Source organism: Aulonocara sp. 'chitande type north' Nkhata Bay, linkage group LG23 (genome assembly GCF_057382095.1).
Source record: "Aulonocara sp. 'chitande type north' Nkhata Bay isolate Kocher_YH1m ecotype deep benthic linkage group LG23, A_spYH_male_GT1.1, whole genome shotgun sequence".
Lineage (NCBI taxonomy): Eukaryota > Metazoa > Chordata > Actinopteri > Cichliformes > Cichlidae > Aulonocara > Aulonocara sp. 'chitande type north' Nkhata Bay.
In genome coordinates this window covers 30,422,754-30,449,126 of record NC_141365.1, presented here as the reverse complement: position 1 = coordinate 30,449,126, position 26,373 = coordinate 30,422,754, and the positions used below count along the sequence as shown (strand labels likewise).

Genomic DNA, 26,373 nt, shown 5'->3' with positions numbered 1-26,373 from the left:
TGGTTTCCCAAAGAGTTTCTGATCTTACACTAAAGTAAAAATACCAGGACTGCCAAATTAAAAAACAAACAAAAAACAACCTAATTCAAGCATAGAATACACTACTTTGTCAAAGGCCAGAAATGGATATTAAAAACGCAAACATGTTTTTCAAGTAATGCAACAAAGACTAACTGCCTCAACTATACGTGCCTAATTTTGACCTCCGATCTCAGACGAAACATCCTGGAGATATTGTGCATGCAATAGCACAATATAACAGTGCAGTGTAGTTTTGTATGCGCAGTTTTGGCTCATGCTTTTTTGCATAAACACTAACCTGCTAATGGTTGTGGGTGTCATTAATAATGGGTTTCTAGAAAAGTTTTAAGCTCGCATTACCTCTTTTGGCACATGTGATCTTGTGGAGGCAGACTGAGGGGATATGCTGCTGTTGGACAGGATCTTACTGTGCTTCCTGAAAAAAAAAAAAGCAGGGAAACAGATGAGATTATACCATATACGACTAATCAGCGACCGAGAAATTTGATTACATTTAACTTCAGTAGCTTGGCTCAGTCTTGGTAAAACGAAGGAGGAACACTACACCTTTCAAATGGAACTTTCTTGGGCTCGGAGTCTTTAACGTAATCAATGATTTGCTTCTGGGTTCGACCACTGCAGGTAGAGGACACGGAAAGAAGACCAGTTGATACGAAACCAAAATATTTTAAAAAGAGGAGTTCACTTTCAGTCTCTTTTTTCTTTCCTCTTCTTACCTGAACCGGAATGAGGATCCTCGGGTGAAGAGGACGGGCTTGGGTTTTGGTTTGGGCTCCTCAAAGAGTCTGAAGAAGGCATGGTACTCGACACAGATCTTCCAGAAAACCTTACAGCAGTCCCTGCTGGCCATGGCAAACTCCAGCGTGTCATGGTGGGCATTCTGCTGGGAGGATACAGCAACAAATATAAGCACAGAAAGCAGAAAGAGAAAAGGCGAGGCAAGAAAAGAAAGGAAACGTCGCATGAACTTACAGTGGGGTCGGCTCTAAGCTTGATTAGGAACCTTTTACGTTTGAAGCTGAGTTTACGGATCTTGGACCAGTTGAAAGAGTTAATTTTTGTGTTCCCCTGAATACAGAAAAATCAGAATCAGTTAAGACAGCACAAGCAAAATTGAAAACAAACCCAAAACTACCAGGCGGTACATTCCTTACCAGATGAGTTGGGTGGAGGCTTACCACAAAACGTCAGGAACCAATTAATCGATTTGTCATATCAGCCAAATTTTAAAAGATCTCAGCACTCTTTGAAGATGTGGCAAAAAAAAAAAAAATCAGGGCAGTGAAACAGCGCAGACTGGACTTAATTGGGGTCAGCCTGGTCAAAAGAGAGTGCATCCACTGTTCTATGGCATGTTTTGTGTGTTATGTTTGAGAGTGTCAGGTCAGAGCACCATTAAAAAAACTGCCTGAACTGCAGCCGAGCAGCAGCAACCACCATCTGTTAATTGCTGTGCCAAATATCTCGGTGTTGTCAGTGGAGAAAACCTTCCACCTTGAGTTGAGGATACTATGATACTAAGACTAAGACTCCCTTCCTTCTTTCTTCTATAAAATATCTAAAGCATTTACAACTCATACAAAACATATTTGTCAGCCTTGTTAATGTGTGTCGAAAAACCGTTGGTGTTCACCTAGAAAATATCAATTTTTAGCCAACTGCCCCACCCAAGCCCCAAAAACCTTTTATGGCCCCTACTTATTGAAGATTTTACCTGGAAAACCAGTACCCCACTGTTTGCTACAGCCAGGCTGAGTTTAGTACCCTCGCGGTCCTTCGCCGGGTGTAAGCGAACACCATACATCTCTAACCGCCGTGCGATTTCAAGCAGCTGATAGTCCGACTCTGCCGGCGTCTGCCCGCTGTGGAGAAGAGAGATGCATCAAACTATCAGCGATCAATCAGCAGCTCATTTAAGCCATTCGTCTTAGTTAGTGTTCAAGACTTGCTCTCAGTGTGTAAGAAAATCAATTCCTCTAACCAAGAGGTAATGAGTCACAGCTTAAACTGTGCATCTCAGGGGTATACTGAGAATTTAAAAACATGGGTCAGCCTTAAAATACACTGCGGCACCCACAGCGGGGAGGAAGAAATCAGCCACAAAATCCACACAAAGTTTGTTTCCTCACAAAATCTGAAAATAGCTTCCTGTTTCCTGTATAAGCGGCTGAATTGGCCATTTCCTTCCTGTGTCGGCTAAGGGGAGGGTGAAGGATTGAAGGGAGGCAAGGCGGAGAGGAGGGTGAGGGGAGAACGGGTGTGCGGTGACTGATGATCAACAAGTTTGTTTTTCAGCTCTTATTCAATTCAATTCAATTTTATTTATATAGCGCCAAATCACAACAAAAGTCGCCTCAAGGCGCTTCATACATTATTGGTGGTTAAGGGAGGGTTTTGCATGTCCAGAAAAGAATCTCATTTATTTATTTGCTGCCAGCAGCATGGAAATGAAATACATGATGTGTGTGTGTCTGTGTGTGTGGTCCCAGGGGCACAGTAGGAGTGCCAAGTGGTATGTTTGCAGATAGCCAGCTCTGCAGGGGAGAGATTTAGAAGTGTGTGAATGTGAGTGTGTGCTGGCTGTTGTGGTTAGAAGATAAACCTCTCTGCAGGAGGGAGACTTATGGGTGTGTGTTTGGGGGGTGTATATTTGAATAAACAGATAAATATCTTTGCATTGCAGACTGGAATTATGCGAGCTTGGTGTGTGTTTATATATGACAAACATATCTCTCCTGACACCTCTGAGCTTGCCACCTAGAAACTGATCTGTACCTCAGCTCAGTATTGTTTTCTAAGCAAGGATAATCTTGCTGTTTGCAGGTAAACAGTGCTGCTTTGGTACTGTTAGAATGACCTGATTGTTAATACCCTCTTGACATTCATGCTAACATACTGTGAAACTGGTGGAGTTTATGTTTGTGATTACTAAAGGCTTCCTCCCCCCATGAATCATGTATACACAGAACTGTGTTCACTTAATCCACCAAAGCTGATCAGATTTTAAATCCTTTATATTAATTTCAGATAATGCAGCTATGTTGGAAGTCAATCATGATCCGGTGGGAAAGGGAAACGTGAAGAGAGGAAGAAACATTAAGGATCATGATAACCATTATTTGCCAGAATTTTGTAACTCAAGTAGTTTGATCTTCTAGTAAAATAATTGATTCATAAGGAGACTTGATTGTTTTTTAGATGACCTAAAGGCAAACCTGAAAATTAACCGGCTCAGAAACAGGTTATGTTCCAGATAAGAGCTCATCAGGCATGACATCACTGCCTACTGACTAATCAATTCTCTGGAAAACAGCATCACTTCCTGGAAAATCTCTCAGAGCTGTGAAAGGACAGTAGGAGGGTCTAAGGTTTTTCCATGTGTTTGTGTTTTCCTGATGCAACTTTATTTAATTTCAACTTACAATAATTTTAGGGTCTAATACTAATAGTGTGTTAATATCCGATCCTGAAACAGGCCATGTATTTGTAGTAATAGACACTATATCAAATTAGCGTGCAGTCTATACACATATGGTTGAATTTGCTTTTTAAAATTGTATTTAACTTAGGTTGCTCTCAGACGCATGCTTGCAATTTGTCAAATGCTGCCAATGCACTTTAATGTGACCGGCTTAAATGACGAACCCCTGTGTTATCTGCTTATCCATCTGATAACCACTTCTGTGTGACTGCTTAACCTGATTGCTGATAAGTGAAGATGTATTACAGGAAGATACCCTGGGGATGCTGAACTTGCAGGGCCCCGTCTGAGCCTCATGCTCTCTCTCCTGACTTAGATACTACTCCTAATAGTCTACTCCAATCAGCAATCAGGTTACTCTTTAGTTGTTTTAACCCATATTTCCTTGTTTTTGATGGTAACAGCAGGTGTTCTGCCTGCTTTCATTTTATTGATAATAACTGTTTTGTTTTGTTTTTTCTTCTTAGTCTCCTTATTTAACTTGGGCACTTTTATTGTTACTGCCCCACATCTCAGGCTGGCAAAGTATAGAGTAAGAGAGCATGAAGGCTATGAAGTTAGTAAGACATGGTAGAGTAGCCGGGTGTGTACACGACTTCCACATGGGAGAGTGGGGTTTGAATCCCATTCAAGTTACTGGGAGGGGCTGAAAACCTACATTGGTTGCCATTTTTTTGACACTGTGCAGATTAAACCCATGCTGATTCCCACAAAGCATAGAGAAAACCCTGAATTCACTGGAACCCACATCTAATAAGCAATCCATGTGTGGACATACACACGAGATAACTCACACATGCTCGCGGTGGCAGTCTATGATCTCGTCTCTAATGGCGTCTTGGTCGGGCAGATACTTATTGTGAAGGAGGTGCTGCCAGCTCTGGGTCTCATCGAAGTCTCCGATCTCAGCTGGTGGAGGGAAAAGAAAATGGATATTTATTTAAAGTGAGGACGAGGAAGGTTAGGAGCTGATTAAAATAGTGTTGAGGAAAAAAAAAGAGTTAAAAGGCCTTTTCCTCATCCACAAACCAACCTTGGCAACTCTGTTGTAGATGAAGTGTGCTGATGCATGCGTCCCCATCTGTTTTATACCAGCAGCACCCCCATATACTGTACTGCCTGCAGGTGCACATACGGGCTGAGCACTGACAGTTGCTATGACAACTGAGCAATATCCTTCAGTATACAGCGCTGTACCTTAGCAGCATCTGAAAGACGGAGTCAAGATCCTATATCCTCCATTTACAGAGCTGAGGTACAATGGTCGTTGTGACGAATCGCGACCATAAAGTCTGCATCCTGTAGACGACCACATGCTCACACTTCATTCAACTATAACGCTTACAATTATAAATGAGAGGTGATTGAGATTGTAATGCTATGGTGGTTCCCGTTGGTATTACTGTAAGTGTTGAAGGAGGCTGTTTTGTATTTATGTTCGTTGTCATTTACTTGGTATAAAACACAGTAAGTGGTGCTGAAATTACCCCCACAGGGAATCTCTGTAATGAATCTGTTGATTTACAGTCAGTCATCTACATAAGCAAAGCATTTACATTATAATAGAACCTTCACAGAGGCCAAAGATCTTTTCAGACAAGGAAATTTTAGTAACTATTAAAAGCTATCTGCATATGAATATGCAGTATCTGCAGGCAACTGACCCCTCAGATTTAAGCAAGCAAGGGGGGCCATATCTGGTGAAATGCAGTCAGCTACTGTCTGATGATGAGCAGACTGTCAATGTGTACTCATTGACAGATGACAGCGAAAGCCCCAAAATATCAGCAGTTGTCCTGGAGGCACCAAAGGATAGCTGATGACTTCAGAGACGGTGAAGAATCCAACACCTCTCAACATGAAAGGCATTTACTGGGTGGCACAATGGCCTTTAGCCTGGCATCTGTCATGTGATGAACGAAAGGAAGCTGTGAGTAACAAGAGTGCTCTTTCCTGCCTTGAAAGGCTTCATCACTTCCACCCACTTTGCTGCTAAAGCGTTAATGAATAACCCAAGTAACCATCCATCGATTCGCTTCCACTTATCCTTTTCAGGGTCGCGGGGGGCACTGGAGCCTATCCCAGCTGTCATAGGGCGAGAGGCAGGGTACACCCTGGACAGGTCGCCAGTCTGTCGCAGGGCCAACACACAGGGACAGACAACCATTCGCACTCACATTCATACCTAGTGACAATTTGGATTATCCAATTAACCTATCCCCACAAGCTGCATGTCTTTGGACAGTGGGAGGAAGCCGGAGTAACCGGAGGGAACCCACGCAAACACAGGGAGAACATGCAAACTCCACACAGAAAGACCCCGGCCTGATGGTGGAATTGAACTCAGGACCTTCTTGCTGTGCAGCAACAGTGCTAACCACCGTGCCACCGTGCCGCCAAGTAACCAGTGTGCAGATTTCTGCCTTTTTATTCGGTCCGACAGCTCTCAGACATCAAATTACGTTCAGGCTCAAGTTTAATTTATTCCCGTTTAATTTGCATACATGCTTTTTGCAAAGCATGGATTTTAATTTCTTCTTTTCCCCCCCCTCTACACTGATGCAAATTAAAAATTAAAGTTATACGAATCAATACAGTTGCTGTGATTATTAATGATTACCCTGAACTGTGAAGGCAAAAAGGAACCTCAACAACCTCTGCATATTTTAATTAATTGTTTTCCAGTCATCGACTGCTGTTATGATTTGATGACATTCACAGCATGTCAAAATCATCTAAAAAGGGACTCGTTTGTGTGCTTCAGCGCCTTCCAAACATCAGATTCTTGAATACTTTTCGTGTTAAAACTCACACTGAATAATGTGGGAGACCATGAGAGCGGCGCTCGTGTCGTTGCAGATCAGACGACCACAGGCCAGGTCGCGTTTAATCTGTAGAGCAAACAGATACCTGGAGGAAAAATAAACAAACAAACAAAAAAATAGAAAGATTGTGGGGATGGAGGAAAAGGAAGATGAAAAACAGAAGTTTGGGGAAAGGTTACAGGGGTTAATGCACACTCCATAAACGCAGCAACTTACAATGTTAGAGCCAATCTCATAACCATTAAAGTGATGGCATTTAGAGAGAAACCCTGTGTATGCCCGCTGCTTTGCATCTACTGCCTTTAAACTGACCCTAATTGCGGGTTTTGTTAATCATTATACAGGCGGCTACTTACGCCATGATGAGGGCTTAATGAGAGTCACAGACACAAGCATGTGCACCCGTGTATGCACATGCTGCCGGGCTGTGATGTCACATTTTAATTAAGAAAGCCCAACAACGACAGTGGGAGGCTTAATAAAAGGAAAAAAGCCTGTAGGCAACATCACCCTGTAGGAGCACGCCAGAATTCAATGTAAACGGCATCACCGGAAAAAGTATTCAAGGTCCGCATGTTCATCTCCCACAACCTTTAAACCTGATTCGCTGCCTTTCTATTCACTGTATGTGGGCAAACAGTTGACTGCATTCAGAGTGAATCCATGTGAGAGTGTGATCAATGATCTGAGGCACCTTTTAATGTAAAATCCAATTCAACTGTTTTGCTGCGTGATTACCTCGCTAGCAAAGTTAATGAGGCTTTCAGTGCAGAATGTTATTACACAAGAAAGCTGCACTTATTTAGACTGAAAAACATCAGGTCAATCCAGCGGCCTTGACCATACTGGAGTAGCACTGTTATTGGGAGCAGATCCCATTTCTGATTTCAATTCAATTTTATTCTCACCCCCTGAAAAGAGAAGGTACATAAGGTACAGCCCTCTGTATCTTTAGCACCATTATTACATCCATACAATATTGATTGTAAATAAGGTTAGCACGTTGTTAAAACAGGCCATACAAAAGGCGTCATACGTTTTACTAGTACCTACCATCACGAGCAGATCACTTGTGATGGTAGGTACTAGTAACTACTGGATAAGTAAAAACTTTATACTACCCACAATCTTTCCATGGATTGTCTTCAAACTTCACAAGAATACACAAGGCTTCAGGGGTCATGATGACCAAGGTTGACTAAGCATTAGACCTTGACCTTTTTGTTAGCACCCAAGGTCAAAGCTTTTGTTGTTGTTGATATGCTCTCTCGAGTGCTCTGGTTTATACAGCACCAAAAACATAAATGTCACACAACCGGTTGGGGGTGAAGATTCAGTAATCAGCAGCTAATAGGAGGTTAACAGCTTGATATACACACAAGGAAGCCTTTCTTCCATCTGTGCTTACATTACTCATCAAAGGAAACACTGACAGCGGCAACACTGTGGGAGCCAAACAAAAGGGGAAAAGAAACAACTATGTGTCTACTTCATGTTCGTCCACTGACACAATCAGAGATGATATGAGGTCAGTGGAATAATCTCTCCTACTTTTATCTACAGTGAGCTGGTGACAGGAATCAATAGTAAGATGTAGGATTTCACTACAGTGGGTATAACTATAACTTTATTTCTACAGGTAACTTTAGTGCTTCCTGATTTGCCATCATCTCAAATTAACCCGCTCAGGCTCAAATTAAACTTTTTGTTGCTAATGCACAACCAAGTCCTGCAGTGGTACTTCTGAGTAAAAAAACCTCATAAAATATGTATGTGGGGTAATCAGGTTGTTAGTTTTTAACTGTTGCAAATCGGCAACGCCTGCCTCGAGAGGGTTGAGCCCAGCTGGGTGGCTGTAGGAGTGTCAGCACCATGGGAAAAATGTGGAAGGTCAGATAATTGTCCTATTTATGTTTTAGCCAAGTGACCGAGAATTTCTGCGTGTGTCCTAAATCAGCTCCGACAAACAGAAACAGTCCAGAAGGGTCCCGCTAGGCTCCGTCACACTAAACTAAACAAGAAGGTGGACTTGATGGTCTGCAGATAACGCTACACTTTTTAAGCAAAGGACAGAGGGAATAGGTGGGAATCAGGACCAAAAAAAAGAGATTGGTTTTCCAGATAAAATGGATCTTCCAGGGTTAAACTATGATTAAAAGGCCAGAAGTGGTCAGACCATTCATCTTCTTTGACTTCCTTTCAGCTGGCTTGGAATACCAGAAGGTTTATTGAGCCTTGTTCCCAGATGACAAAAATATGTTTGGGTCCAGAAAAGACAAAACGGCTTATTTGATGTCAGGCATATAAATGTGTTATAAATGCTAAGGGTCTGACCAAAAACAACAACAGGCAGACAACAAGAAATATACGAGACTTCTGCCTCATGTTTGGATGCAGCTGTAAATCATAAATTGTCCTTAAAAATTCCTGGTGAAGGACTGAAATCACGCTGACCAGACAGGAAACCAAATGCTGAACAGCATGTCTTTTAATTTGGGAGCTTCTTCTTCAGATAGGTGTGGTTTCTGTGCGTGGAAGACCTACCGAGTCAGCTCCTCCAAGAGCTGCGTGTGGTCAGGAGGGAAGAACTTCACCACAAAACGAAGGATGGTGTTTTTAGGCCCTGGAGGAGGGAAATAACGGGATGTGGTTAGGAAGAACGAGACAGAGTGGAGAGATGCAGAAAGGCTGCAGAGGAAATATCCGTTTACTACTATTAGTGGGAGTGTCTAATGTCTGAGTTAAGAAGAGTTTGGATTTGTGTTTTAGTTTGAAGCACAGAGGCGTTTGAAGGATGAAAGACGGGATGGGATCTGAGAGTGACTTACGTCTGATCTGCTTCAGTGTCGGCTTCAAAAGATCCAGCCACACCTGCGGGCATCAGGGAACAGCTTTACTTTCATTAGTGCCTTAAAGACGGATACCTGATTTTCATCTCTAGCTACAAAAATGATTCATTTTCAACTAATGTGCATGTTTGTTCCAGCTGTGAGAAAAGAGATCATTTCACTGGAAATATTAAAGACTTTAGTGAAACCTGAGGTCCTATGTGTAGCAGACACCACCTGATAATTACTAACCTTTAAAACTCCTGTATCTATTTATTTTATCTCATTTATTTTCCTTCAAATGGTTCAGTTCATGGGTCCACAGTTCATAATAATTCCCAAATCTGCTGGACACTTACTAAAAAGAGAGCTATTTTCAGCTATAATTTGTTAATAGAAGGAAAAGCAGAATTTCTTTCAAAGAAAATACGTTAAAACTATTATATCAATTAAAATAACATATATTCATTCTTCTCCTGTTTAAAAAAAGCACTGCACATTTGCTTTGGACATTTTTTAATGTGCATTTACTAAATGACTGGTCCATGCTCATGCTACAGTAATGTTTGGTCTCTGACTTTAGTCCACTGTTAGGTGGCTGCCAGGCAACATGACATGTCATCATATATCATACATAATTCAAGGTTTGTGGAAATAATTGAGATGTTGCTGAAATGATATGATGCTTTTGCAAGGCACATACTCCTGCAGAAATGCTACAAATGCACAAACTTAGCAAAACATTGTCACCAAAGCATTTTTGGGGGATATAACTTACATATCACTGTTGTGAAATTAAAATAATGTGATGCTTATCCAAGGTGTTACGGTGCTACAAACGGGTCATCTTGACCTGATCATAGGTGGTTACCAGGCAACAAGATTACGTTATTATGTAATGATATAGATAAGAACTTTCAGGGGTCTAAGATGTACCTGTGTGCCAGTTTTGGCTGCTCAACTCCCGATGGTGTAGGAGGAGCTCACAGATACTGGGTGAAACCAGTCTTTTATATTTCTATAACAAATGCCAAGAGAAAGGAAAGTGAAAATACCCAAAAAAGTCCTTATTTGGGGTTTAGCAGTAGCTGAAGCTCAGAACTGTATTAGCACAAACGATACCGTTGAATATGATGGCAGTGTTATGATGGCTACGTTGTAAGCAGATTCAGTGTGAATGTCTTTGATATATAGCGATGTTTCAATGCGGGCGATCTGCTTGACGGACAGCCTCATTTGTTATGTGCATGTGGGTCTGCTTTCTGAGTATTTGTCTTGACAAAGTTGTAATCATTTCTTCAGCATTACATCATTTGTTCCACTGATCCACTTCAAAACAACAGCTCTCATGCCCGAGGCACTGGTAAGCACAGCGACTGCCTGTGTTTAGATACATTAAAGAGCTTGTGTTCATGTGTTTCGACAGAATGGATCAGTCCATCTCTGAGTTACAGACTTACTGTTGTCTTGCAGCAAAATTCTTCTTTACAAGTTTTTTAAATTTATTAATTGCATTAATAGAAAGTGAAGTAAACAAAAGGATTAAAACTATAGACAGCCCCAGTAACATACAGCAAGTCTACAAAACACTATACAGCGAGCTGCTGCTTTTTGGAGCATAGAAAACCTAAATCCAGGCTCATTTATATCTGAAACACTTCTCACACAAGAGTGGTTACAGAAAAAGAAAAATATTTTATTTATTTGTGAAGTTTCTCTCCCCTGTCCTCAGCCTACCTCCACACACACACACACACACACACACACACACACACACACACACACACACACACACACACACACACACACACACGCCAGTGTGATAAAGCTTTCCCAAGTGTTTGTTAACATAAAAATGAAGAGCATGACTTTCTTCCACATTTGTCTTTGACAAACCAAAGAGCGCCAAGGGGGAAACACAGAATGCGAAGTTTGTTGCAGAGTTTCCCTAAGGCACCTCAAACACCTCTATTATATGACTGAGCACAACCTCAACCACACACGCTGTGTACCCATGTGATTAAAGCTAAAGTTAGCTTGTGGCAAGTGAGAAGGAAGTTTTAATTTGAGACATTTTCCTAGTTAGCATAGATAAAAAATGGTTTTAAACAACAGAAATGAGCTAAACGTACTTAAAGGTACTCCATGGTGCAATATGTGTGCATCTTACTGTCATCTTCCGCTGGTCCTGGTACTCCAGTCCAAAATAGTCTCCCTCAACCAGGTTGAGATGGGCACAAACCAGGTCAAACAGCACTTTGCCTGGTGAACGTTGCTAGAAGAGAGAAAAAAAAAAGATTCAAATAAAGGAAACTGAAGAACACAGCTGGCCAGAGGAGGAAAGTCAGGTGCATACATCAGGCGAGTGCTGATAATGGAATTGATTTTTCAACTTTAAAGTGCCTTAATATCAGAAGTCTCCACATTTATCTTTTATCTTTCAATAGAATATCTCGAAAGATTGTGAGTGGTTCCAGTTTTCTAAAACTTCTCATCTCACCAACAAACAGCCGACCTTTAACCTGATGTGAAGCCTCAGGCTGATGTCTAATGAACAGTTTGAGGTCGGAGATTAGCTGGAAGCATTGAGAAATAAGAAAAATGCCTCAGGAGAAGTGTGCAAGTGAGTAGCAACACAACACCATCAGCTTTGCTCTGTTTAATGATGAACTGGCAGAGGAGGGAAAGCACTGTTCAATTAGTTTACTTCATCAGTAGTACAAGCCTCATGAATCTGAGATTCACTGGATTCCACCAAAAAACATGAGAGCCAAACGTGAGGCTAAAATAGTCAGGCACGGAAACCCAAAATTAGCCCAGAATCATTTTCTCTATGCAGTTCACTACCCTGCCATTCTGCATAGCTGTTGAAAAGTTACAGCGTACTATTATACTATTATGCATTCTTAAGTTGCTCTAGTTAGGTTAATATGCAGTTAGAAAGGCACACATTCCTTACTTTGACAGGCACACACACAACCAATGACACATATTCATCTAAATCATGAGAACTGCACTTTAAGTCAACACTTAATGCTTCACTAGGAGACAAAACATAGAGCGTGGATGCTCTTAAAATCGAGAGAAGGTAGTGGGTATGCGTGTGTGTGTGTGTGTGTGTGTGTGTGTGTGTGTGTGTGTGTGTGTGTGTGTGATGTCCATTTCTCTCTGCAATGATGGTTTGATCATTTTCCTACACCAGCAACAAATATTCCCAAGCAAATTAAAAGATAAGAAAAAAAAAAGGGAAGGACGAGAAGAAAAATCCAAAGTAAAAGAGCAAAATTGAAAAATGGGCTCAAAATTTACACCCAACACACTTTCAAAGTTTACTTAATTTCCTTCCATTAATTCAATTCAATTCAGCCTTATTTATAGAGCAAAAAATTACAAAAAACCCCAGTCGCCTCAAGGAGCTTTATAATGTAAGGTACAGACCCTTCAATAATACAAAGAAAACCCAGACAATCAAATGACCGTCAATAAGCACTTGGACACAATGGGAAGGAAAAACTCTCTTTTCACAGGAAGAAACCTCCAGCAGAACCAGGCTCCGGGAGAGGCGGGGCCATCTGCCACGACCATTATTAAGTGCTGAGCGCCTACATCATTTTGCAGTTAAAACATCATCCTGCAGCAACAACATCACAGTTTGTGGAGGAATTTCTATTTTTCTGTTTCAAATCTTTGAGATTCTGTCTTGTTAATGTGAGTTAATTTGTTGCAACAGTTTGACCACTAAATAAACAGTTATTTGCTGTATTATTGCAAACAGATTGAAAGATATTTCCAACTGAACCCAATTCAAGTGCAAACTGATTTCAAACTGACTCCATCTTTTTGCTGTTTTTCTACCAACTCGATGAACCAAAGTAGCTTTGAGGAAGGCAACTGCCTGAGCGATCGCAGACCTGATCCACATCTTGAACACAATCACAGTAATTTTGGCCTCCAACTACTGTTCTCTAGTGTTACCATAGCATAATGCATCAGACTGATCTAAATATGGTAGATGTACTGTCACTTATAAGAAACTCGTTAGACACATTTTACAATTTGCAGACTTGTATCCAAAAGAGTCACGCCTATAAAATTTAAACTCTGATTCCAATTTGGCTTTGACCTCGTATTACACATGTGCTGCTCTCTGTAGGACACTCAAAACACTTGTAAACTCATCTTCTACCAGGACATTTAAGCATTTACACATGACTTCCTTCTAAATACTGAATTGCGGGCGAGTGGGGGCTGAGTAATTAATACAATTTAGTTTGTTATGATTTTTGCTTCCAGCAATAACGGAAACAAGATAATACAGCTAAAAGGATGACTCTGCTGCATTCATTCAGTGGTTATGCAATGTTTTGTTTCAGCAGTGCACTTTTGTCCCTCTTTGAAAGCTGAAACTTCTTCACCGTTTAGTTCAGACTGAGCCAAGACATTCTGGGGAAAAAACAAAGCCTTTGATGAGCAGATTTATTTAAGGGCCCTAAAGCTCTAATCATTGTAGGTGAACCAGTGGAAACCCTAGTCGTGCTCCCTGTGGCTCCTGTGGAGGTCATGTGAGGAAAGTGAGCCTGCTGCCACCTGGGCCTCCATCTGTGCCCTGCAGGTGCACTTGCAAGGTAAGCTTCAAGGTCAAAAACACTCCACCACCCATCTACATATTTGGTTTTTGATTGGTTGGAGTTTGGTCTAAAATTAAAATTTAGTGGTGGTATAAGGCACTTCAATAACAGAATGTTTCTAAAGTTGACTAATGATTAATCATCTAAAAATGAGCATGACCTCAATAATAAACAAAATAATCAGGATTAACATTTCTGGCACAATCAGTTTGTTGTGGTGGTGTTTTTAACCATTTAAATGCTTTTATTTATGTCAAGCATTTTTTTTCTTAGTGTTGTACTCTTTGGACCTCTGTACAGATAATGTGCGCTTACAAGGAGGACAGAGTATTAGAAGTAATAATCTTCCTGACACAGCAGAGGCTTTGTACTTTAAAAGTACATATAAACACATATATTATGCTGTAGGTGGAAAGGAAAATATAGAGGAGGAGTCAGAGCTCTGAAGGTCAATATGAGAGCCAAGTCTGTCAACATCTGGCTACCGCATGTGTCCGACCAGTCTGTGGGGACACACCCACATACTGTAGTTACACCGAACATGTCGGTTCCAGACATGGACACAGTCTGCTGCTAGATATTGAGGACTCGTAGTGAATGTATGTATGTTTTCACAGAGAGAGTGACAGATGTCACAGCTCGTGGATTTCTGGAGTTTGGACAGGATTCAGGCATGTTCAATGGTAATCTTGGTTTTAAAGGGGGGGTAGGAGGTGGACAAGTCTGGAGAGAAAAATCCACCCTCCTCTTTCTTTCTTCTCAACATGTAGCCAGATATATGTTTCTGTTCTTCACTCCTATGATTGATCTTAACCACTCAGCGCTGCCTGTTTGGTTTGTCTGCAGCAGCATTTGTGAAACAGCTATTTGCTTTTAATTTGACCATTTTCTCTTTTTTCTCTTGTGTTATTTTCTCTAATGCGCTCCATTAACTAAAAACATCCATGGAATCTCCTGCACAAAATTTTAAAAATATGGGGTCCAGTTTTCTGCAGTGCAGAGCAATGTTGGGTTTGGAGGAGACGCAGGAGTTTTATTATGTGATCCAAGAAACACTCAGCACAGTGAACCACATACTGGTAAGTATGGAGTTGGAGATTTAGACTTAACCAAGGGTTTTGAACCTTTTGAAACAGGGTGCAGCCTCTCCTCTTAGGGCAAAACTATCCAAGTGAAATCAAGACTAAATTCCAAGTATGTTTTGGAAAGAAGCAATTTCCTCCAATATCAGCAAACTCCTCTCCAATAACTACTGTAAGCCAGTGTACATGCACTGTAATACAACACACTGGAATGCAGATGGGAATGTCAGTGATCGAGCAGAGGTGAAATGCGTATATATCAATACCAGTTATAATAACAGGGCTCACATGTCTCTTCTTACATATCTTCAGTTTCAACAAAGCAGCGAGTTTCATTAACCAGTTTGTATTCTGTTTTCTGTCAAAACAGTTAGCCAGCAGTTAGCCGGCACTCAAAAGAAATCCCCAATGTAACTTAAACGGTAAAAAAAAAAGAGGAGCTGGAATTAAAAGGTGATCGCTAAAGCGCTGGGAATCGAGGAAAACAGGATGCCAAACCCGATAGGCGCGGTCAGACTCAGCTCTTTTTGGGCACTGAAGCAAACCTCTAAAAACAACATGCAGTAGCAGGCAAACTTCACTAAACCTGGTCCACAGAGTACTGAAAGAAGCCGGTTTCAGACTTCAAAGTTGTATGCAGAAGGGGGGAACGTTGAGAGCTCTGTTAAATCCAGTTCCAAGGTTATCAAGAATTTCTTGTCTTGTTTACTGTAGATTTTCATGGTGTTTCACTTTCATTCACTTGTTTCAGATGTAGGAAGCAAAAGTGGAAAGTGGGATAAAGCAAAACAAAACTCTGAGGGAATCAACTGTCAGTGTGAAGCCTGACAAAGGCACTGCTGCATTTTCATGAGATCAAATGGTTTTTAAAAGACGAATATAGCCACTGATTTGATGATTGCAGCCATCTTGGCCTTTCTGAAACTGGATGTGACCACCATATTTGTACACAAGGGGAGTTTCAAAGTTTGCAAAACTAGCCAACTTTGATAACAAGGTGCATCTGTACTTCACTGTGTTTATGTTTCTCATGTGACTCAAGAGTTTTTCGCCACATTGAACGTAGCACCACCACCGGTTGCTATGGAAAAATTGTATAAAAAGTGTATTCCCTGACTTGTCGGTAGTGACTCTTGGAGGTGGTTTCTGGCCATCGCTGGGTCAAACAGATTTCAAAGAAGGTGCTGCACCAAAATTCTTTTAATTATCACTATGGTTGCTAGAGGATTGTCACAGTTGCCTACAGTTTATCATGTTTCATGTCTTTTGAAAAAAAATTGGCTACAGAGCAGAGGTATAACTTTGAAGGCAACCCCAGCTCAGAAAGTTGTTTGGAGACAAGTCCGTCACTAGGATTCAAATTATGACCACAGCAATACTCTAACAACCAAAGCGACCACAAGGAGGTTTTTGCCAACTGGCTGGTGAATTTTCTCAAGTGATGGGGGGTTCCCAGCAGGTCTGTAGGCCTGTGTGACGGAGGCTTTGGCAATCATTTTCCTTACAGTTGCCATCGGCCTCGTGGAACCACTCACAGCAGGTTGGAACATTAATTTTTCCCTCATTTAGGTGGTTGCCAGTTACTGGAGCCTTATTCAAGTAATCCTCCCCTGTCCCCATGATTGTTACATGTCCAAAATGGTGTATAGGTTATAGACATGTGGTTAATGGTCACATGTCTACAAAACCTCAATATTAAATTGGATGTTAATTTTGGCTAGCAAACCGAAACAGACTTAAAACAATATAAACGCATCCACAGAGAAACCGAACTTGGATTGGGCTTTAGTACAACTAAACACTGAACGTGACAAAAAATTATGTTAGTCAGTGTGGTTACTGTTTTACTGCATACAACTTTAACATCCAAGTTAAAAACAAAACACAAAAACCAGAATCCCTGAGAGTCCCAATTTCTTTTGCACCAGGCTGTAAACATGTTTATTTCTGCTCTAAAGCTGAGACTAAAAATTGTAGTCCGTGAGGCTTGACTTTTCCAAGAGGTCTAAAGTGTGCTGCTTTTTTCAAGGCAAATCTTCTGTTTAAAAATAATATCCATAAATACAGGAAAAGGAGAAACTCTAGATTAAACAGTCAAAACACCATAAAAGCTTCAGCTAGTGTTAAATGATAAAGTCTAGCATTACATCCCATTTTAGTATTAAAATTTTACTCTTAGTTCTTGGAATTACTAAAATAATCCAAGTTCTCTAAAGAGGCTTCAACTCTAGAAAGTGGTACTTAAAAATTGAATAGTACAGCCAGTTCTCATGACCTCCTCTGATCTTGGCAACAGTCTCAGCAGAGGAAATGGTCATCCAGCTGAGGTCAAACATACAGCAAGAGAAGAGAAATAGGCTTTGTGTCATACAAAGCAATGTACCGAGATAGTGAGGATGATAACGACAGAGGACCTCAAGGCAAATCAAGTTCGTAGTTTGTTTCTTTTTTCTTTTATAATTTTTTTTTCTCTTTTGGTCGGGGTCTAAAAATAAGTATGTTGAAATCATCCAACTGAAGAGAGCAGACTGGCCACTGCAGAGCTCAGACTGAGATCCTTTCACTTCAAATCACAATCAGTTCATTCAGCTTCTCCCATCAATGGGGCGTTCTCTGGCTGCCAGAAACACACAAAGAAGCACATTTTTATCATACTTTATGCTGGGCTATAATTTTGCTCTGATCCATGAGACAATCAGATACACAATGATGTAAACCCAGAAATATGTGATGCATTAATGAATATAAATATCCTCCAACTCCAGACACCAAAAATCAACCTGTGGAGGCCAGTGTCATGTTGCTTAAGGTTTTTTTTGTTTTTGTTTTTTTTTTTTAAACTCAGCTCTCTTGTAGGGCCATACATCAACATGGCTTTTCTCATTTAAGATAATTAGAGGTCCAGCAGCATGCTCCACCAACCTAAGTGCCCATCCACCAGTACACTGGTGCTGGATTCTAGCTTCAAGTCTGACGGGTATCATTCAACCATCCAAGCGAAAAGAAAAAAAAATGCTTAAAAAAAAATCTCAAGAAGTCATTACAATAGCTCTCTAATGTTTGCTATGCACCTTCTTGCTGTGTTAAAATGTAGCTAATGAGGGAAAAAAATTTAATTATGCGAAGCAAAAAAAAAAAGAAAGTAAAAAAAAAAAAAAAGAAAGAAAAAGATTTTCCATCAAGTGCGTGTCACGAGAAAAGGTCAATGAAACACAGAGGCCTGTCTGCAGCTGTGTGCCGACTGCTTCCTCTTTCTGTTTACCTTTCTTTAGATGACTCAGGCTCTTTTTTGTGCAGCAAACTACACACAAATTATAGAGCCGCCCCTTAGAAAATATAAAAAATAAAAGATGTGTGTTAGGGGGTTGCGTGTCACACCCGAGCATAAAAATATCCATTATGGTCTGCTTGCAGGATGATTGTGGTGAATCCCATTCAGTGAAGGAGTATAAACAAGGCTAGAGTCAGCAAGAAGTACCTGAAACCCAAAGGCAGGCACTTACAACTTGGTAGTTTGAACTTTAAAAAAGTTGCTTGGACTTGGAACTTATTTCTGTGTCTTTTGGATTTCCTCTGGAGTCGCTCCAGCGCTTCTCTAGTGTCCAGACTTCAGTTAGGCTCTCTGCCTATCAGGAACACTTGCCAATAAGCAGGCCTGTCTGTGCGCCTTCCAGCCAAAAAGACACCCTCACTGTAACCCAGCAAAGTCATCAGCCAGCTAAAATGCACTTCCTCTCCTACTCCCTCGCTGCATTTAAACCAAGACTCCTCTCATGCCACAAGGTCAGAGTCTGGCTAAACTGGGCTGTGGTATATCAAAGTAATTGCTCGCTTTTCTCCTATCCAGTCGTCCTTTAGCCTCTTGAGGCCAATAGCTGAGAAAACCTCTATACATTTCACCAGATTTTTTTTCTGTGCAATTTTACTCTCCTTTTATTTTTACTGTCTCTCCTTGGCTGAAGCTCTCTTTGTGTTAGAGGTTAAAAGTTAATAAGAAAGCATAAATTATTGTTCCCTGGAGCAAGTCAAAGAACAAAGAAAGGATGCAGATCACTAAATTAGCCAAGCAAACAAACAACCAAACCCCAAACAACTCAATTTAACAACTCCAGCCAGTTACCAATAACCAAGGGCTTAAAATATGACTTTAGCTAACTGTCCAATGCATATCTCTCTGCCCGATCCTCTAAAATCTAAAGTTAGCCTTTCATTTACAATAAAGAAAGTCTATGAGACATTAAACCAGCTGATTTTATTATTTATCCTCCAGTTTTCCCTTCACTCTCTCTTTCAGCTTTTTTTTCCCCAAAATACCCTGCAACACATGGCCAAGGCAAATATTCTCACCATCTGCCATGGCGTGCTGAGGGTTTACAGAGAATCCCACAGCGCCATTGATGCAAATGACCTATGAAACCTAGGGGGGGAAAAAAAGAAAGAAACAATGTATGGACACAGGTTTTGTTTGGCTGTGATAAATTGTAATGGCTGCAGAACAACTGCTTTACTTAGAAGGTTTAAATTTACACTTGCCAAGGGAATTTATAGCATTTTATAACTCATCAGGCTTTCCGGAAATTAAAAATGAAGATTTCCCATTATCCAGGTCATAATTGCACATATGCACGAAACTAATGAAAAAGACTCAGGGCAAACTGTCATAAATTACGGGAATGTTTGAAAGTTCCTCTTCTATGTAGTCTTAGTCTGGTCTGAAGCAGTCTGACTAATGTTAACAGGGATGAAAACCAGATGGGTGAGTGATGATAAGAGCTTTGCAGGGGGAAAGACCAGGAAGAAAAAAAGAAAAAACAAAACAAAACACACCTCAAAGCTATTCAGTTTCTTCCTTCAGGCCCCTGCTATGAATTACCAGCAGGGATCTATCTAGCTATGTGCTTTTAAAGGTAAACGAGAAAAACTGTGCTCGTACTCGTGTGAAATTTACTCTAAAAGCAGCTTTTTTAGGGAAAAGAAAAAAATGACAGAGGGAGGGGGGGAAAAAAGGAGAAATCCCATAGAGAGTGCGAGAGAATTACCTGAACCTCAACTAACATTCCTTTCTGGCTCCGAGTACAAATACCATGCAGATATTTGAGCAATGATCTGTGTATGTTTTTTATTTTTCTTCATGGTGTTATCATGAAACTCCAAAGGCTTCGTACCAGAGCATGCTGCTCACTGCACATCAGTGGACCAATAAGAAAGAAAGAAACAACAGAGAACAGAGATCGAGTTACAGCAACATGCAGCACAGCACATGCACAGAAATTACTCCAATGCTCAAGGGAAGTTTGAATCCAAAAGTGTTTATTTGCACACTGTCTTTCTCTACCAGTATGCATGCCAGCATTTTGTCCAACCCATCCCCTGACCAGCTATTGGGACCATTACAAATGAGACTGGGTTTGTTCCCCAAGGCTCCAGATAATGTAATGTTTAGTGGCCTGTGCACATTTTGGGAAGGGACAAAGAATAGGGTTCCAATAATTACATAGTTACACGAGTTGTCATACTGCCCACCGCCCTTTTTGTGTCTATTTACTTCGCACAATATGCCAACATATTGGGTATTCTTTACTACAGCTCAGATAGTAAAAGGTGTGCGTTTATGACAAGTTACTGTCATTGATGCAGTCTGATAGTGAATAAGGCAATGGCAGGGAGGTTTTGGGAGCAACCAGCATTTGCCTGCGACAGTCAGCAACTTCCAGGAAGCACTCTCATACCAGTACATATTTTTGTTTAATGATGAGAGGTTGGTCACATAGGAAGTTCTGGGATCATCGGGAGACTTGAATCAAGAACCTGATGCTCTGAGGCTTGGTGCTCACCATTAAGCAGGAATAACAATTGAAGATGCAAGGGTGGAGGTGTAAAAGAAAGTGTTATATGCTGTGTTTTTCTAGTCTTCCTGAGCATGTCCTTCTTGCAAATTGCAAATTGAAGCACAAATTGATAAGGTGGTATGACAAGGTTGATCCAACCTTGCAAAGTGAAATGATGTAGTTCCTTGACAAAAACCACAGTTTTTTTTTTCCTACTTAGAGTTTTCTCTTATAATTTTAGCACATTCAATTTATTTTTAAGCTTAGAAACTCTGATTTTTTCCCTCAGAATGTTCCTGGAACCATGATTTCTTATTTTATCTTCAATGACACATATGTGTAATATAGTGCACAGGCTTGGTAGTCAATTTTTAACATGATGCACTAAAGCTCTTGCTACACTGCTATGCCTAAAGTAAATCTCCCTTTTAGCTACACCTGGAAGGTACTCAGTTTAATTTTTCAGTTGCATGGCAGGTATCAGCATTTAGTTTCCATATATCATATTTCACATCCAGTTGTGCACAGTCTCTGCCCACAGCACACGATCAGTAGCTTAACCTACTGGAAAGATGTCACAGCCAGTTCTTCATCATGGCCAGAAGGGTTCCACGCACGCACCCACACACACACACACACACACACACACACACACACACACACGCAGGCCTGCTGATTAAACAGCATGTTGCTGAATACCTGCCTGCATTGTCACTAGTAACAATAATGCACTGCAGGAAATCAAACTGGCAACAACCCTGCTGAGGGGTTGATGAAAATGCCTACAGGGCTACTAGGAAGACATGGCTTTGTCTCTTTATGCACTATTAATATGTGTGTGTGTGTGTGTGTGTGTGTGTGTGTGTGTGTGTGTGTGTGTGTGTGTGTGTGTGTGGGGCACTTGAGGCAGACAATTAAATTGAACAGCAGAGGGAAATAACATGCACAATGCTGTACCATTAAGAAAAAGCAATTAGTTTCTTGCGTAGTATGGCAGTTGGTTCATTTGTGTTACGCCTTGTGCAATAATGAGGTCTTTAAATCTTGCAATGGGGCTGCTTCTTAAAATCCTCCGGAGCACCACAAAGAAACTCAATGATAACATAGAAACAAGCTAACTAACATTACTGTGTTTTTATTCAAAGAGTCCCACAGTCATAACACAATTTAACTGGGAAGAGCAGTTATGATACAGATATTGGCCTGGAAAATGATGCTATTTGCAAATGTGTATTAGTCAGTCCTCATACACTCCAATTGTAGAGCGGAAGTAAGCAGGTTTACAGCCTGTGTCCCTCATACAAGAAATTTGATATAACTAGCTTGTTATATGAGTGGTTGTGGCGAAGTGAATAGACTTCTCGACCATGTTTGTGTTGTTATGCAAAGTGTTCTAACAGACAACCCAAGAAGCACAAACTTATTTTTTTGGTAAATGTAAATCAGTCAATGGAAATTAGCACTTCTGTGTCTGAGGGTATTGTTCTCAGAGTGAAATGGGCAGAGTCCACTACTGGGTTGAGAACGACTTGCTGCCCCCAGTGGAGGAGTTTAAGTATGTTGCTGTCTAGTTCACATGTGAGGGGAGGGTGAAACACCTGTAGTAATGCGGACATTTTTCCCCACAACATACCAGAACATTGAGTTGAGTGTAAAAGTAAACATGTTGATTTACTAGTTGGTCTACTTTGCTACCATCTGCTGTGGCTACCAGCTCAGTCATTTGGGAGGGGCTCAGAGTAAAGCTGCTGGTCCGCTACACTGAAAGGAGCTAATGGAGGCTTTATGATATTTTAGCAAAGAAACTCAGAGATATACAGATATACAAAGGGGAGATGTTGCAACTGTTTGAAAACTTTGTGGAGAAAAAAAAAAAAAAAACAACCCAAAAAACCCCACTTTTGACCTCCTACGTGAGGCGTTTCAGACTGGGAGGAGGCCCTGGGGTAGACTGAAGAATAGCTGGAGAGATCAAATCTTTTGCCTGGCTTGGGAACACTTCAGTCATCCCAGAAGTGGTGGATGAGGTGGATGGGTAGAGGCAGGTCTGAACGTCTCTTCTTAGGTTGTTTTTCTTATGATCTGGACCCAGATAGGTGGCAAAAAAAAAAAAAAAGTTGCATGGATGGAATTTTATGGTAAATGGTAAATGGCCTGTATTTATATAGCGCTCTACTAGTCCCTAAGGACCCCAAAGCGCTTTACATATCCAGTCATCATGCCATTTATCTGTGACGTCTGTGGGTGTACATTGCTAACCAAGCTAGCTTATATTACCAGAGAAATTTACATTCCACATACCAGTCCTAAATATGGTCACTTTCTAGCTCCGAAAACCCCACGTGGAAATAATCAAGACACAAGACTTCACAACAATAGATGATGGTGAATATGTCCATGTTGTGAAACAGAAAACAAAACCAAAAAAAAAAACAAAAAACCAGACCATAATCTGGGGTAGACCTCACAGGATAAAAACACTTATTGCTGAGGAATCTGCCCAACCTTTCAATCTATGGATCTACTGCTAAAAGAACTAACTAAAATACACATTTTTGCACACTTGTAATGGTGGCCATCTTTCAGTGTGCACATAAATTAAAGCTTGAAAACAAAAGGGTACATTTTCTTCTTGTTAACATCAATAGTAGCTTCAAAACTCAAAGTTTGATTACCCCAGAAGACAAAGTCAAAAAGCAAAGATGGCAAAAATAAATCAATGCTATTATTTTTTTCTCAAGGCAAAAGCATCATTACAACTGGGGTTGTTGAGCTCTCTGCAATCTTCATCCAGTGTGTGTGTGTGCCTATGTGTGTGTGTGTGTGTATACGCTTGCATGCATATATAGCTAAAAAATTTGATATACAATGAATAAAAGGGTGTGGAAACCCACCAGAATAATTAACGGAGGCCTGTGGTAAATACATTTGTGCAGTGGTATGAGCATCCACACTGCAAACACTATTAAAGCAAAGCAATATTACAAAAAGTCAATGAATATAATAAAAATCCCCAAAAAGCTCACTAAATCCATTTGAAAACAAAGGGAAAAAAAGCACTTCAATCAAAAAATCCATCACAGTCAAAGCCAATGAGATGAATCGCCCAGGGATACAAAGTTTGATATTTCTGGCTACAGGCGTAAAAAAAAAAAAAAAAAAAAAAAAAAAAAAAAGAGAAAAAAGCAGTGCTTTCATAATTTTGTGTTTAAATATAACAGACGTTGCACAAAACGTAGCACAAATGATGAGACTTCGACATGACAAAATGGCTTGGTTGAGAGCAGTGACAGAAAAGGCGAGCAAGGATGGCATGAGGTAAAAACCACAACTACGTATTTTACTCTCCGATCCCCACATTTCAAGCCGCATTCCTCTCAGAGTTTCTCAGAGAAAACAAACGTCTCGAAGCTCAGGGACCCAGCAGGGGAGACGCAATTGAATTCCTCAGAGGCTTCTGGAAAACGTCCCAACAGAGACGAGGAGGGTGCAAGGAAAGAGATTAAGCAACCCTTCACAACACTTTAAGACATCCCAGTCCCCACACACACACACACACACACACACACACACACACACACACAATAACGTCCAAGGACTCAGGACTGGAAGTTACAGGGTTTGGTCCAGGTCTGTGACAGAGATTGAGAGAGGCAGGTTTGTGGCCTTAGAAAGGTATAATGAGGGAGCCATGGTTAACACTTAGCAAGGGGGGAGAAGTCTCATTTAGGATATTGAAGCTGACACTGAAGAGTTTTAGCTCCAGGCTAAACTCTCGGCATGCCAGAATGTAATACTGAGGAATCACTTAGCTCCAGCACACATTTCACTCTGCAAACAGAGAAGTTATCTGTAAAAAACACTGTGAGTCGGTTTTAGCTCCCTTATTATGGACAACTGGCCACAAGATCTGCTTTCTGGGGTCTTGTTTTATTCTCTGAAATACAGAACCTCCTTCCCCAACACAATCTACTTTACTGGTGACTTTTTAATGACCTACACCAAGGGGACACCTCAACTCAAGTTAACTATTCCCCTCAATCATTGAGTGATGATTTACAGCAGCATAGACAGCCAGAACAAGAAGCCCCATAGTCTAATAAGTCTACACATATAAACCTGTCTAGCTTGTTCAGTTCAGTTACATCTGACTTTTTTTACTTGTGCTTCATCATGTGAGGTTGTATTTTTCCTGTGTTCGGAAAAACAGGACTGGTGGCTGATCCTTTTTGCTAAAGCATATAGTTAGGGCTGGACCAGGTGACCCTGAATCCTCCCTTAGTTATGCTGCAATAGACGTAGGCTGCCAGGGATTCCCATGATGCATTGAGTTTTTCCTTTCCAGTCACCTTTCTCACTCACTATGTATTAACAGACCTCTCTGCATTGAATCATATCTGTTATTAACCTCTGTCTCTCTTCCACAGCATGTCTTTTATCCTGTCTTCCTTCTCTCACCCCAACCGGTCGCAGCAGATGGCCCCGCCCCTCCCTGAGCCTGGTTCTGCCGGAGGTTTCTTCCTGTTAAAAGGGAGTTTTTCCTTCCCACTGTCACCAAAGTGCTTGCTCATAGGGGGTCATATGATTGTTGGGTTTTTCTCTGTATCTATGAAGCGCCTTGAGGCGACTTATGTTGTGATTTGGCGCTATATAAATAAAATTGAATTGAATTGAATAAGAGCTGAAAAACAAACTTGTTGATCATCAGTCACCGTCACACCGTGCACCGCACACCCGTTCTCCCCTCACCCTGAAGCAAACTCCTGTGTCCAACAACAACACGTGTCACCCTTAACACCTTCTAGAATCTCATCCAGAGTCATTTTTCGAAATAAAACAAAAGGTCCACAAATCGGTTTTGGCATCCCTCCAGTCAGCCAGCTGCTGGCAATAATCCTACCAGTGTTTTCTTCTTCTAGCAGCTGGTGTTACCATGCCAAACTGGAGCTACTTTTTACAGCATCAAAAATGCCACAACCCCCGTCAAATACAGGATATAATTCATCTCCCATTTTGCAACATAAAATGACCAGACGAACTTGTAAAAACAGCAGTGAAAACTTCACCACAAGCCCACCTCAGTGGCCACTGCTCCAAACAATCCAGGAAAACTACTAAATTGGTGGTTTTGTACAGCAGTGAAGCAGGGGGGTGCAGTGATTACCCTAAATGGGGCCCAGCTCTTCCATCACTGGCTTTAGTAGTGCATCACGGGGGGACTTCATTTACTCCAATTACCAAAAAAAAAAGGGGATATCGTTTGCAGCCAAGCAGTGCAGGAAAGTGTTTGCTCATTCAGAGGCTGTCGGCGTAACGCGAAAGGCTTCTGTGGGAGACGGATGTGGGCCTGTATTCATCTTTCTCTCTCCCAGTGCTGCAGTCTCTCACAGTGAGTGCAGCACCACGTCTCCTTTCCGTCCCCCAGTGGGGCCCTTTTTAATTCCCTTCTACCCCCATCTCGCTGCCTTTCAGAAACAAGCTCTCAGTGATCATCTCTGCACCAGAAAGAGTCTATACTGTAGAATAGTATACTCACACACTCGTTTCCTCCTTCATTGCTCAAGGGCAGCTTCGTCTGTGGGCCTCTCTTTGAACTCAGCAGTTTTAAATGCTTCCACGTGGCTCCACGTGCACAAGCCCACCTTAATAGCAACATAAC

The 26,373-nt window shown here is 41.1% G+C and overlaps 1 protein-coding gene across 3 annotated transcripts in view; it reads right to left on the bottom strand.

The window, feature by feature from the left end:
- Window positions 1–26,373, bottom strand: part of LOC147302189 (FERM, ARHGEF and pleckstrin domain-containing protein 1-like) — a 69,467-nt gene that overhangs the window by 22,845 nt on the left and 20,249 nt on the right. For 2 of the 3 annotated variants that reach the window (XM_086284370.1, XM_086284373.1), the window contains exons 3-12: window positions 11,347–11,451; window positions 9,177–9,219; window positions 8,893–8,971; window positions 6,336–6,433; window positions 4,318–4,432; window positions 1,757–1,904; window positions 1,015–1,110; window positions 759–925; window positions 589–657; window positions 382–457 (exon numbers count right to left, since the gene is read on the bottom strand). In XM_086284370.1, coding sequence (XP_086140496.1) covers window positions 382–457; window positions 589–657; window positions 759–925; window positions 1,015–1,110; window positions 1,757–1,904; window positions 4,318–4,432; window positions 6,336–6,433; window positions 8,893–8,971; window positions 9,177–9,219; window positions 11,347–11,451 — 996 coding nt within the window. The remainder of the gene's footprint in view (window positions 1–381; window positions 458–588; window positions 658–758; window positions 926–1,014; window positions 1,111–1,756; window positions 1,905–4,317; window positions 4,433–6,335; window positions 6,434–8,892; window positions 8,972–9,176; window positions 9,220–11,346; window positions 11,452–26,373) is intronic. The other variant, XM_086284372.1, reaches the window with a different exon arrangement.